Consider the following 15,562-nt stretch of genomic DNA (forward strand, 5'->3'; position numbering starts at 1 on the left):
AAAAGCAACAGATAGGTGCAAAGCAAGGAGGGGGGGGGGGGGGGGGGTCAGAAAATTTTACCACGGTAACGTGCTTCAAGGCAACGTAGGAGCCTAAAACCATGGCAACTTATAAAGAAAATGTAAAGCAAATACAACTGTGTCCTTCTCATTCCTCCCTTTGATATTTACCTGGACTTGGATGGATGCACAAGGACTGAGACTGGTACGAATAAGACAGCGAGGAAGTATGCCAGGGAGATGTTCATAAGGGCAAGACCAAATAACATGAGGGACTGGAATATCAGAGTCAACGCCTTTAACAGCCTCCAGTCAAAATTCAGCCGCTTTTCTTCAGAGGTTCGCCTGCAGAGAACAATAAGCATTGGGCTATTGGTTCAAATATAAAAGCAAATGTGCAAAATTATTTTAAATAAAAATGAATGTGAACTTTTTAATATTTCGCACCTTAAAAAGGGGGATAGCTCCTATGTCTTCGTAGTCACATATGCTGTTAAGCTTCTTAGGTGTTAAAGGGATAAATGTCTAGAAATAAATGACCATGTGTGGAGCCTTCTCAGTAAGCTATGACTTACACACAGGTAGATTGAAAACCAAACATGTGTACATTTGAAAGTGCCTGAGTTGACATAAGATGGAATAATTAAAACTCACAAAAACACAAAGTGTTAATAAAAACAAAAAACAGTGTACCTTGCAATCATTTTAGGAAACATTAATGACGCAGTAAAGAGGGCAATAAAGCCATAAAAGATTCCGTCCTCTACGTTCATTTTGAATGGCACTGCCACACTGGACAGCAACTCTGGGCCTGTATAGCACAGCACTGACATGATCACACTGCTCAGCACCAATGGCAGAATGGATAACACACCCGATGGTTGGTCATCATGCTGTAAACAGAGTACTTAATGTGTAAAGCACATGAATTGGTCTTGAATCGCATTTATATGTTTTAATATATGTAAACAGACTTCTAACCATTTATAATACGTTTATTGGTCAAGCATGTTTGAAAATATGTATACAGACTTCTTACTGTATAAAATACATGAATGGGTCGAGCATTGTGAATGTTTTTTTAACAGTGTGTATACTGTCAGTTAAGGATGACAAGCGTGTATCTTAGATGCATTAAAAGGCCAGATACTTCCTTGTGTGGGTAATGACAGTTGGTGATATGTGAAAACAGCATGTCAATTTGTGTTGAATCCATGTTCACTGGGGCTCACGTCCATTTCATAAACTTATTTTCAGTTGACCCAATTATACAAATGAAGTATTAAACAAGAAATGTTTAACAGGTATCCTCTTACTGTTTAAGACTTTATAAATATTAATTTCTTCCCAAAAGCTAACAGGCCAATTTGAATGACTGTAGTTCAAAGCCTTCTCTAGGTATACTGCAGAAACAAAAATTTTGTTAAAAGCACCGGCGACATTGAAGTTTGACCTGCTGAATTCAAAGTTGTTCATGTTAAAACACCCTGTGACCTTGATCTTTTACCTGTCTCAAAGTTGCTAGGCATCTTCCTTTCCCTTCCAAGTTCTCAGCTAACAAATTTAGACTCGGCTTACAAATTATGACTCGGCTAACAAATTAGGACTCGGCTAACGAAATGAAGACTCAGATAAAAAATTTAGACTCAGCTTACCAATTTACACAATCACAGATTAAACTATAATCTAGATAACTAACTAGTAAAAGCTTAAATAATTCAGGCCCGGTGACCTTGACCTAGCTCCTCTTGATGTTTAAATAATTAGGAACCTTCCTTTCCACTCAAGAAACCATCATGCAAGTTTGGATGATTATTTGTAAAAGTGTTCTCCATATATCGCCCCGAAATTGATTTCATGTTAAATGACTGTGACCTTGACCTTTAATCTCTTGTCCTTATAATCCTCAAACCTCTTCCATTCCTTCCAAGCAACAAGCACACCAACTTGAATAATCATAGATCAAAAGAGAAAAAGATATCGTTCTATCGGTCTATGAAACAACTTACCATCATACTGACCGACCAACATAAAGGTGCAAGCATAAACTCTTTTCTTAAAATTGTGGGCCTATCCAGAAAGTACAAATAAAAAAATCAGTTTGTGGGAAGTTTACTCAAAACAAACTTATCTACATATGTACAATTTACCATATGTCTGTTCAGACACCTAACATGACGTAACATGCCTCACCATCAACCAGTTGTATATTTCTTTGTATTGTGTTATATGTGGAATGATGGGCATATTGCCTTTTTTTCTGAATAAAGCTGGGAGGGGGGTATCTATGTTGCAAGATATATTGTTACTTTTTTATACAAATAAAAACAATTGATTCACTGACATATTTTAAGATTTACATGTAGTTAGATTCAAAAGTTTAGGGCCACAAACTTTAAATTCATTGAAGACAAGTATAACAATAATAGAGCTGTCGTACATACATCATCAATATCAGTATCCTCTTCAACAACGTCATGGAGGGATTTTGTATCCAGTTTTTCCCCAGTTTTTTCCTGTGTTGCAGCCGTGGTCTCAGTGACGTTCTTATCACTGCCCGCCTTTCCCTGCCCCACAGCAATGTCGGTATCGGTGTCTGGCTTGCTTGCATCAGCACTTAGCTTCACCCACAATGCAATAGCTTTCATCAGGGTCAAGGTCAATGATCACATTAAAGAATTTGTAATATTAAGTATGTATCTGTCTCATTTTTTTGATATATCAATATTACTGATAGTATTGACAATTGTTTGTGCATTACCTTAAATTCAAGATTAAACATGCAAATTAGTTAAATTGATATACCCCACCAAAAATACATTTTGTGACATACGGACATCACCAATGCTATATCCCTTCGCCTTTGATGAGGTTTAAAAAAAACTGTAATAAAAACTTACACTTCCATTTTGAAATAAGCATAACTATAATACAAAATGTATCATTTCTGATAAAATGGCCACTTATTTTCTGAAAGGAATATTCTTACTGTATACAAATTATTCATGTAATTGTTTCAATACTGTACTATTTAAACATTTAATTATATAGGATTTACTTTAAATTTATTACTCTAAAGTTTTTGAATACTTTAAAATAATAGTTGTATATTGCATCCATATTTACAGGTCAAACTTATTTTAGATAAGAAATATTGCAAATAATTATTCGTTGTGTCAGTATTAACAAGGCAAAATGTTGACCTCACACCTATTTCGTAAAAGGATAATGAAAATAATTATTTTTTAAATTGTCTGTATTAACAGGACAAAATATTCAGCTCAAACTTATTTTGTGAAAGGATATTTTAAATAGACATGAGCAGACTTTTATATTTTCATATTTACAGGGAAAAAATTGCCCTTCTTTTAATTGCATGAAAGGATATTTTTATTAGACATGAGCAGCATATAATGGCAAATGGGATCATGTAGAGCCCAATGGACACATAGCGCTCTGTTCCTGGTAGCAGGTAGAAGAAGAACGACTGGTGGAACCGCTCCAGGAGGTTGTTCAGGCTGCGGAATATCCCTTCAACAACTCTGAAATGGAAAATAAAACACATATGTGCCACAGATAAATTGTTTTTATGAGGGTGAATACTCGAACATTTCCGAAATCAATGCCGCACAAAAATGGATGTGGTGTCCTCCTAGCAACTGGTCACAGGTTTAATCCCCATTGTGGAAGTGTTCTTTAGATCTCGCCCAAAGAATCCAAGTACAAGTTTTACCCAGGAAACAGACTCAAGAGCATTTCAATAAGCCTTCCGCTTTTGATGCAATAGAGATAAAGTAAATAGGTTTATACTAATTAAATAAAGAAATGCCAACCTGCCGACAGTGTCCAAGGAGAACCGTCCGGTCTTCTTCTTGCACACAGCTTCCAGTGTAACAGCCTCGATGTGGTAGCGATGGAAGAGGCCGTGGTTGCCAGAGGGGGAACCGGATGCCTGGGCCCACATCATCCTCACCATGGTGCCGGCAGACTGCAGGTAGCCTTGAGGGGTCTCTGCCTCCATGTCTGAGACATCCGCCTAACAGGAAACAAAATCTGGGGTGCAATATAAGAACCGCCACAGGGCAAGAAAATACCCTACCCCCCTTACACCCATCAACCAAACTCTTCATTAGTGTATAGATTTGTTAAAACAATGGGGCCATAGGTCCAAAGACACTAACCTGAAACCCAACGGAACTAGACAATTCTGAAAGGTGTGAGCTGATTCATGAAGATTGGACCAAAAAAGTGAAAGCCATATAAGGCAAACTGCCCCTCCCCCTGTTTTCCAACAACCCAGAAGAATTTTCTACCTCAACCAAGAAGTCATTACAACAAGTGTTCTGACTAAGCTTCATATAAATTGCACAAAAAATGTGATTTTAGAAAGTTACCAAGGTTTCACTACAGCCATAACAGGAAAACTGTCCCACTGTCTGGCAGCAATGTATTTCAACAAACCATAACCATTTTCTAACTCAGCTGAGCTATCATAAGATCAAATGTTCTGACCAAGTTTCATACAGATTGGAATATGAATGTGACATCTAGAGTGTTAACAAGGTTTTACTATCGCCAAAAAAGTAAAAATGCCCCCCCCAAACCGCCATGTTTTTCAACAGACTGGAACCATTTTCAAACTCATTCAAGATAACATTCAAACATATGGTCTGACTAAGTTTCAAGAAGGTTGGACAATAAATGTTTCTACTTGAGTGTTAACAAGGTTTTACTATAGACTGTATCGACAATGTTCTTGCGCCAGCGAACAGGTAAACATGAGAGACGCAACTCTCCAATACACTACATTACTAGTGGTTTACAACTGTTGAATGGGGTTAAGAAGTATTCTCAACAATTGGCCATGCTTATCAGCAACGGTAATAAATAATCACTTAACACCACATAATCACACATGCATGAAAAATTTACCATCTGCAGGTCAATAACTTGTTTATAGACTATAGTTTTATCCTAAGAATATAATTTAATAAACGTTAAAAGCCCTTTCTAAACATTTATTGATTCTTAGTTTTAATACTATCTTTTCTTGTAATTTACAAAATTTAATAATTGTTCTTGTTATTAACATAATCTTGTAATTTGCATAATTTAATAAATCCTAAGAATATAATTTTATCAATGTTAAAAGCATGGTTTAAGCATGTATTGATTCTCCATTTTAATAGTATCTTTTCTTGTAATTCACATTATCTTGTAAACTTAAATAATTTAATAAATGTTATTGTAATTTACATAATTTAATAACTGTTAAAAGCCTTCATCCTAAGAATATAATTTAATAACTGTTAAAAGCCCTGTTTAAGCATTGATTGATTCTTAGTTTTAATATTATCTTTTCTTGTAATTTTCATAGCATATATATGTTCTGAACATAATAACGGCAGTATGCTACATAGGTGTTTTTATGCATAAATTTGAACTTTAGATAAAGAAATAATTAATAACATGGAAACATTTTCATCAAATCCTGAAGCTTTGCAATTATAAAACAACAATAAAACACCATAAGTACAGAGGAATGTATACAAGTCAGTGATAAACTGATATGTACGCTGGCTGGGAAAATCTTTTGTTTACCTGTTTCAATTCACTGGCAGTATCTTGTCGATACAGTGTATAGCCATATAAGGAAAACTGCGCTGCCCCCTGGTGGCCATGTTTTTTAACCAACTGGAACCATTTTCCAACTAGTCCAAGATATCATTGAGACAATTGTTCTGACCAAGTTTCATTTAGTTTGGAAAATAAATGTGGCCTCTAAAGTGTTAACAAGGTGAATGATGACGACACACAACAGACAAAGCATGACCAACAAAAGTTGATCACAAAATCTCACCATAAGCACAATATGCTCAGGTGAGCTAATTAGTTTAAAAATGAAAGGGAGGAAATCAGCTGAAAGGAGAAATTATACCCCTGACCCCTGGTTTGCTTACAACTGAGTCCTGTTCTGGAAAAACTGGGCTTCTTGTATGTGTGAAAAGTGTCATCCCAGATAAGCCTGTGCAGTCTTCACAGGCTATTCTAGGACAACACTTTCCGCCTAGACTTGATTTTTTTTACAGTGGAAACCCTCTAAACCGGATCCTCTTCATACCGGAATCCTCTCTAAACCGGTCAAATTGTCCGGTCCCATTTTTTTCCCTATAATACCATGCGTAAAATATCTCCTGGAGACCGGAATCCCCTCAATTCCGAATACCGGTCATTCTTTAGATCAAAATTGGGTCATTCCATACGTAATTGTACCCCTCTAAACCCCTCAGGTCCGGTTTATCGCACCTCAGACCTAGTGTCAAAAAGTTGTGAATAGTGGATCAAAGATGCGTGAAATTAATAAAGGTGGTCGAAAATTTGTAAACTGTAATAATCGCAAACCAATTTAAAGATACTTATCCTGTGATGTATATATTGATCAAAGATATACTGATTATAATTACTGATAACAAACATAGAGTTCTTTAGTGTTTTGTTGTTGATGTAGGAAGACATGTTAAATTTAAATAATCTTAATGCTATTATATTTTGTGTAGTTTATTACAAATTCTAATTTAGTGTCATATAAAATGGTGATTTGCAGAGTTCTTGAAGCAGTTGCATTTAGATATTCATTTAAATTTTCAAATTGGTAATTAAGATAACTAAGACTAACAAGAGCACCGCCTTGCGGGTGCAGACCGCTCATCTATTTTCTTTTTAAAGGTGAAGGGACTATCATTTTCAATCACAAAGGAGGGAGGGGTGGATAGAAGAGGGGTGCATTGTGTGGGGGTGTGGACATTTATTACATTATCTTCCAAAAATGCGAAAAAAAGGAAAAAAAAATCGGGGAGGGGGGGGGGGGGGGGTGGGGGGGGTGGGTGGGGGGGGGGGGTGGGGATTCTTGGGTGCGATGGTTGGACGGTATTTCAAACATAAAATAATAAAAATAAATATTTGTGTTTTGTAACCGTTTCAAAAAACATAAATTGGGGGGGGGGGGGGGGGGGGTGAGGTGGGGGGGGGGTATAGTGTGAGGGTGTGGTGGTAATTTGTGATCTTAAAAAAAAAAAAAAAAAAAAATTTAGGGGGGGGGGGGGGGATTCGGGTGGGGGGTGGGGGGAGGGGGGGTGGGGGGAGGGGGGGTGGGGGGTTGTTTCTTGGGTGCAATGGTTTGGACGGTATTTCAAACATAAAATAATCAAAATAATAGTTTAGTTTTTTAACCGTAAAAAAAAAATGGGGGGGGGGGAGGGGGGGGCACGGGCGATGGTTTGGGTGGAGTCTATTATGGTATGTCAGGTAAGAGTAGTTTTGTCAAAGTATCAATCAAATCTAATCATAAACAAAGAAGTTATGGCAATTTTAGCAAAATTTAATAATTTGACCTTGAGAGTCAAGGTCATTCAAAGGTCAAGGTAAAATTCAACTTGCCAGGTACAGTAACCTCATGATAGCATGAAAGTATTTGAAGTTTGAAAGCAATAGCCTTGATACTTAAGAAGTAAAGTGGATCGAAACACAAAATTTAACCATATATTCAAAGTTACTAAGTCAAAAAAGGGCCATAATTCCGTAAAAATGACATCCAGAGTTATGCAACTTGTCCTTTTACTGTACCCTTATGATAGTTTGCGAGTGTTCCAAGTATGAAAGCAATATCTATAATACTTTAGGGGTAAAGTGGACCAAAACACAAAACTTAACCAAACTTTCAATTTTCTAAGTATAAAGGGCCCATAATTCCGTCCAAATGCCAGTCAGAGTTACATAACTTTGCCTGCACAGTCCCCTTACGATAGTTAATAATGGTTGCAAGTATGAAAGCAATAGCTTTGATACTGTAGGAATAAAGTGGACCTAAACACAAAACATAACCAAATTTTCAATTTTCTAAGTATAAAAAGGGCACATAATTCTGTCAAAATGCCAGTCAGAGTTACATTACTTTGCCTGCACAGGCCCATTATGATAGTTAGTAAGTGTTTCAAGTATGAAAGCAATAGCTTTGATACTTAAGGAATAAAATGGACCTAAACACAAAACTTAACCAAAATTTTCAATTTTTTAAGTATAAAAAGGGCACATAATTCTGTCAAAATGCATGCCAGAGTTATCTAACTTTGCCTGCCCAGTCCCCTCATGATAGTAAGTAAGTGTACCAAGTTTGAATGCAATAGCATTGATACTTTCTGAAAAAAGTGGACCTAAACGCAAAACTTAACCAAAATTGTCAATTTTCTAAGTATAAAAAGGGCACATAATTCAGTCAAAATGCACGCCAGAGTTATCTAACTTTGCCTGTCCAGTCCCCTCATGATAGTAAGTAAGTGTACCAAGTTTGAATGCAATAGCATTGATACTTTCTGAGAAAAGTGGACCTAAACGCAAAACTTAACCGGACGCCGACGCCGACGCCGACGCCAAGGTGATGACAATAGCTCATAATTTTTTTTCAAAAAATAGATGAGCTAAAAATGACCGAACCTCCTTCTAAGCGAAGGCGCGTGGAATTGTCTCTGGAAGACAAAATCAAATTGATAAAAGAGTCAGAGATGTTCCCTAAACTTACACTCAAGATTCTGTCAGAGAAATATAGGCAGGAAAGTCGACGATCGGGGATATCGTGCGAAAAAAAGTCTGCGTACATATCTCATTGGGAAAACAACTCTTCACCAAACAAAAGTCGGTTTAACAATGAAATGAAATTAAAAAACATCAATGAACTTGTATGGGACTGGTTCTGTATTGTAAGGGCTAAGTCATTGCCGATCTCTGGTCCGATCATACAGGAAAAGGCACGGAGCTTTGCTAAGGAACTAGGAATTAGTGACTTTAAAGCTTCTTATGGGTGGCTGTGTCGTTGGAAAATGTTTTTCAGTATAAAAAGGAACTAAATTCACCTAAAAAATGCATACATGTATAAAATTGTTTGTTTTTCATAGTGCACTGTTTGTTTTATGTTGTGAATGATATTGCTTTCGAATCAATAGATTAAGTGACATGTGTTGTTCTTATGTGATGCAGTTTCAATAAATGTATATATAAATAAACTATTAAATTTTGCTCAAAGTTTTTTTTTCCACATCAGCTATGTAATTGAGCTTCTGAAAGTAAACTAGACAATGTCCCCTCTAAACCGGAATCATCTCTAAACGGGAATTTCCTCTTGGTCCTGGGGATGTCCGGTTTAGAGGGGTTCCACTGTATAAGAAACTTTTTTTAACGAAAAATTCCATACATTGCTGATAAAGCCTGTGTTTACAACACAAGCTAATCTTGGATGACACTTTATGCACATGTATAAAGCCCAAATTTCACAAAACATGGCTGAATTAAGATTTAAGTTTTCATCATAAACATGACTTATATCCTAGAACCACCTTGTCAGCTATGTTCCATGACAAATTACTCAGGAGTCTGTGGATCACTAAGGAAGGAGAGTGCTTTGCTTACTCAGGAGTCTGCGGATCACTAAGGAAGAAGAGTGCTTTGCACATCTACACTTCATGGGGTTGACATATTTGACGTTGCAATTTAACAAATTGAGAAATGTGAAAGTTCAATCCAGTTTCATATTTACATAAATTCATATGTTCACTCAAGTTTATGTTTAATTGTTTTAAAACAAACAGAAATTACTGTAGCTTTGTTAGCATTTTTCACCATGTCAACTTTTCTAAATTGTTTATTCATTGAAAATCTGAATGATTTGCACAAAAAAAGTTGGTTTGGCTGCTAAGTTGTCTACAGAAAATGTTAAGAGACAATGCCACCACTAAACACCCACCCATTAAATACAACAGGGGCATTTAATTCTATAAATGTTTACATGTAAGCATTGACTACTTTTACTACAATTAATACAGTATTTTGCAGGATCGTACAGGAATTCAAAAATTGAATAATTAACAAGGGCTGTTTGTAAAACATGCATGCCCCCCATATGGGCTCTCCGTTGTAGTGAGAGCCATTGTGTGAATATGTTTTTTGTCACTGTGACCTTGACCTTTGACCTAGTGACCTGAAAATCAATAGGGGTCATCTGCCAGTCATGATCAATGTACCTATGAAGTTTCATGATCCTAGCCAAAATATTCTTGAGTTATCATCCGGACACCATTTTACTATTTCGGGTAACCGTGACCTTTGACCTAGTGACCTAAAAATCAATAGGGGTCATCTGCGAGTCATGATCATTCTACCTTTCAAGTTTCATGATCCTAGGAATAAGCGTTCTTCAGTTATCATCCGGAAACCATTTTACTAATTCGGGTCATCGTGACCTTGACCTTTGACCTAGTGACCTGAACATCAATAGGGGTCATCTGCGAGTCATGATCAATCTACCTATCAAGTTTCATGATCCTAGGCCTAAGCCTTCTTGAGTTATCATACGGAAACCATTTTACTATTTAGGGTCACTGTGACCTTGACCTTTGACCTAGTGACCTCAAAATCAATAGGGGTCATCTGCGAGTCCTGATCAATCTACCTATCAAGTTTCATGATCCTAGGCCTAAGCGTTCTTGAGTTATCATCCGGAAACCATTTTACTATTTAGGGTCACTGTGACCTTGACCTTTGACCTAGTGACCTGAAAATCAATAGGGGTCATCTGCGAGTCATGATCAATCTACCTATCAAGTTTCATGATCCTAGGCCTAAGCCTTCTTGAGTTATCATCCGGAAACCATTTTACTATTTCAGATCACCGTTACCTTGACCTTTGACCTAGTGACCTCAAAATCAATAGGGGTCATCTGCAAGACATGATCAATGTACCTATGAAGTTTCATGATCCTAGGCCCAAGCGTTCTTGAGTTATCGTCTGACAACCACCTGGTGGACGGACCGACCGACCGACAGACCGACATGAGCAAAGCAATATACCCCCTCTTCTTCGAAGGGGGGCATAAATATCACTAATGCAGACTTGTCAAGAGTTATATTGATACAGTGATTAAAATCTTGATCAATTTACCCTGCAAAATGCACTATATATGGAAAGTATTACAGTTTACCTTGTTGTGTAGTTTGACTTGCAGCCCATGCCGGTTACACAGCCTAACCACAAGGTTGACAAGGTCAAGGTTGGGCAGCTGGCCGTTCAGGCCCTCCATCTTGATGTTCATGAATTGGATATTACTGTCGGGTATCTCCAGATTCAGGGCCGCCTGTATCTGACCACTTCGAGCTGGCAACTCATCTGGCCTGATGTCTGTACATTCAACAAATGAACCTCAATCTGGGAAAATGGGGCTTAATGCATGACTGTACAAGTGTCGTATCTGATTAGCCTGTGCAGTCCGTAGAAGCTATCTTGAACAACACTTTCTGCCCAAAGAGGATTTTCGCCAAGAAGAGCTTTCCTTTATATGAAACCAATACTTTAAAGCTGAAAGTGTAGTCCCTGATGTGAAGACTGCACAGGCTAATCTGACAACATTTTTGGCACATGCATTAAGCCCCGTTTTGGAAAGCAATGCTAAAAAAGATGCATTGCAATAAATGGAGCCATGCTCTGTGAATAAGGTGTTTAATGCATGTGGGTAAAGTGATTGTCTCAGATTAGCCTGTGTAGTCCACACAGGCTAACTGGGGACGACACTTTCTGGTTTTATGATATTTTTAGTTTCAAGAAAGTCTCTTCTTAGCAATAATCAAGTTGAGGAAAAAAGTGTCGTCCTTGATAAGCCTGTGCGAGGCTAATCTGGGACGACAATTTACGCACATGCATTAAACCCCTTTATCACAGAGCACTGCCCAATGGGAAAACCTGTCATAATGTATCTACGTTAGGTCTCGTGCACTATCAGAGTGCATCTGTTTACAGAGACGTCCCAGAGCAGCAAAAATACATGGAAAAAGTCATGTTGGATTAGATTATAGCGATTACACAGGCTGATGAAGTTCATTGCATTTCCCAGATATACATTTAACATAAATTACTATACTCTTTTAGGTGAATTAACATTCAAAAACTCATATATAGCAAAACTTCATGTCTCTATAACAAAAACATATTGCACTTCTTTCTCTTGATTAAATTACTATTAATCAGTTTGTATCCCTCAGTGGTCTAGTATTGCCTATTTCTAAAGAGTCCCTTTTTATGCTCCCGGCAAATTTTTGTGGAGCATATAGTTGCCAGTTTGTCCTTACTTCCTTCCGTCACACTTTTGTTACAGTTCCTCATAGCCCCTTCAATATATGACAGATACCTTACATATTTGGCACGTAGGGTACCTTGCATGGACCTCTACCTTTTGATGAGGTTTGAGGTTACTGGGGCCAAGGTCAAGGTCACAGAGGCTAATAATAGATTTTCTCAATGTCACACTTTGGTTACAGTTTTTCATAGTGCCTTCAATATTTTACCGATCTCTTACATATTTGGCATGTAGGTACCTTGCATGGACCTCTACCTTTTGATGAGGTTTGAGGTCACTGGGGTCAAGGTCACTGAGGCTAATAATAGATTTTCTCAATGTCACACTTTGGTTACAGTTTCTCAAAGCGCCTTCAATATTTTACTGATCTCTAACATATTTAGCATGTAGGTACCTTGCATGGACCTCTACCTATTGATGAGGTTTGAGGTCACTGGGGTCAAGGTCAAGGTCACCAGTGATTTTTTTTTGCTTCTATTTGTTACAGCCTAGTGCCATTTGAATTGGGAAAATTAGCGTGATAAACCATGAAATTGGGAAAATAAGGGCTATAAACCATGAAATTGGGAAAATTAGCGAGATAAACCATGAAATTGTGAAAATTAGTGCGATAAACCATGAAATTGGGAAAAATAGCGCGATAAACCATGAAATTGGGAAAAATAGCACAATAAAACCATAAAATTGGGAAAAATTAAGCATTATAAATATGATTATAAGCAACAGAATTAAAACTGTTCTTAAGTGTATGTTCAGGGTTTTTTCTAGCCATTTTGGGAATAGGAGTCTGGCAAAATTGGGATTGTTTTAATTGATAAAAGTGGCAATTTTGGGGGGAATTATTGATCAACAAAAAGGACTAAATTAAAGTTATACATTTTGCAGGATGTTTAAATAAAAAGTTGAGATATAGAGTTAAGAAATCATAAGAGACTTCTTTCTTTAAAAAAAAAAAGTGTTTTTTTTTTGAAAATTGGTCTTTTTGGGGGAAATTTTGGTCAGCTTTGGGGGAAAAAACGTTGATTTTTGCAACTGGGAAGCAGCCAAAAATTGGCGGTAATTTTTAGCAAAAAAATCACTGGTCACTGTGGCATATAATAGATTTTCTCAAGGTCACACTTTGGTTACAGTTTCTCATAGTGAACATAAGGGGAGTACCTATAGTTTTCAACGATTCTTGTTTCTTCTGGTTTAAAAGTGATTTAGCAATCAAACCCATGCTTTTTGTGATTATTTCCAGTACGCTCTGTATGTCTGCAATATTTTTCTGCATTTACTTGGGGATTTTGTTCATTGATGATGATTGCTTGAGATGCATTTAATGCATTTATTTAAGTACGTGGCTTTTGTCGAATTTCACTTAAAAAATTCTGCTTTCTGAGGGTGCTTGCCTTTGGGCCAATTTTGGTATAACAAATGCTTTGAAAGATGCCAGTTTTATAATTAGACCCATGGGAAAAGGAATTAGTGTATTCCAACCACTTTATCTAAAATTTTATGGAATGCGTTGTCATGTGAAAGTTCCTGACAACTTAAAGATTTCAACTTTTAACCATACAATATTAAATTTCATACAGTGACTACATGACACATTTCCAGTATCCTCCTAGCAAACAATACACCATGAGGATTTTGATGTCCCATTGCAGGCGTCCAGTTGCATGGCTTTTTTCTTATCTTAAGCAGGGTCAAAATTAAGCCCCATTCTGCTAAGATAATTCTTTTAAAAAGATAACTTTGCCCTAAACTTTTAGTAACCATTAAAATTCCTTCCTTATTTTAAGTGTTGTTAATACATTTTACTGGTCAATTTTTTTCTCAAAATGGAACACAAATCACACAAAAAGCCCTGTGATTACACATACACTGTGAATGCACATGGTGGTAGCCATCCAGCCAAGCTTGCATGCCTAACTCCTCTCTGTCAGTTGCCAGGAATATGATGTCCTTGCTCCAATATGGCTGACCTAAAACAACAGCCACTGATACAGATAAGGGTACTCTACCACAAGGATAATTCCCCCCCCCCCCACCCTTCGACCAAAGACGCCATTTTTATCAAGAAGTATAAATAAAGAAGTATATTCCCCTAAAACTTTCATATAATGAGGTATTTACCCCTTACCTTCTTCTGACAACATGTATTTTCCCCCTAACCTTGGTAATCACATAATTATCAGCAAAATGACAATACAGTTGAAACTAAATACATCAATAGTCAAGGAAAATACAGAATTGTTTTAAGTATCGACTATTTTGTACTATCACATCTTTTGGATTTTGAAGAATTGTGTGCAACAAGTCTTTATATTTCTGCTACGGTGTCATGGAACATATTTTGCATGTTTTGTTGGTTTAATAGCAGTGAATACATCAAACATTCAAATCAATCTTTTTTTTTTCTTCTTATTTCATTCCTTCTACATAAAAGAATTAAGTGGTAGTAAATAGGCATGATTTATACACTATGTTGACCATTAGTGAATACAAATGCCGGCAGGTTTGGATATCTCTATAAGGTGTGAAAAGTCACAGTTGTTTCCAAACCAATCCATAATATTGCAAAAGATATTAATTGGTTTTTTAACCAATGGAATGAAACAATACATTAAATAAATAGCATCTCTGTTCCATTTGTTTTTCTTTGAATTACATCTTTTTTAAGTAAAATGAAAATCGGACTGGACAGGTAACCTTACACACAGTATCCTGTAACTTTGTTGTATCGGGTTTAACAAATTCAGCTATAATGTGTACAGGTAAAGCAAAAATACTGGCATCTTAGATTTCAGAAAAGCAATGCAACATTGATTCATACTATCCTCACTAATCTAATAATGATAAAATTCATCTACAACATCTACACTCTTCTTGAGGTATCTGGAAAAAAATCTGGGACGCAACTAAACTCACATGCATAAAGCCCCGTTATCCCAGAGCCTTAATCAAATGTATAATGAATACATACGGATGAAATATCGCACCAAGCCCAACATGACAATGAGTCCTCCATATGTCTGTGGCAGTTCTGAAGACTTGGAGCGCAGCGGCACTGACAACACCACCGCCTCAACCCTCGATGCTCTCCGGGCACGTAATATCCCATACACGTTCTGTCCTGGGACGAACTGAACAAGGAGATAATATCCCATACATATTCTTCCCATGGACTAACTTAACAAGGAGATAATATCCCATACACATTCTTCCCCTGGACTAAATTAACAAGGAGTTAATATTCCATATATAAGTCCTTGGAGAATGAGCAAGGGGTAATGGATAGTATAGTTCTGTTTGTACCTGTCCTTGGAGAATGAGCAAGGGGTAATGGATAGTATAGTTCTGATTGAACCTGTCCTTGGAGAATGAGCAAGGGGTAATGGATA

The 15,562-nt window shown here is 37.0% G+C and overlaps 1 protein-coding gene across 1 annotated transcript in view; it reads right to left on the reverse strand.

Moving 5' to 3' along the window:
• Positions 1-15,562, reverse strand: part of LOC127846117 (glycosylphosphatidylinositol anchor attachment 1 protein-like) — a 43,337-nt gene that overhangs the window by 9,008 nt on the left and 18,767 nt on the right. The window contains exons 5-12 of the mRNA XM_052377293.1: positions 15,145-15,304; positions 14,042-14,143; positions 11,028-11,224; positions 3,834-4,036; positions 3,362-3,542; positions 2,445-2,654; positions 694-893; positions 172-345 (exon numbers count right to left, since the gene is read on the reverse strand). Coding sequence (XP_052233253.1) covers positions 172-345; positions 694-893; positions 2,445-2,654; positions 3,362-3,542; positions 3,834-4,036; positions 11,028-11,224; positions 14,042-14,143; positions 15,145-15,304 — 1,427 coding nt within the window. The remainder of the gene's footprint in view (positions 1-171; positions 346-693; positions 894-2,444; positions 2,655-3,361; positions 3,543-3,833; positions 4,037-11,027; positions 11,225-14,041; positions 14,144-15,144; positions 15,305-15,562) is intronic.

This window comes from Dreissena polymorpha, chromosome 9, assembly GCF_020536995.1.
Source record: "Dreissena polymorpha isolate Duluth1 chromosome 9, UMN_Dpol_1.0, whole genome shotgun sequence".
NCBI classification, from domain to species: Eukaryota; Metazoa; Mollusca; class Bivalvia; order Myida; family Dreissenidae; genus Dreissena; species Dreissena polymorpha.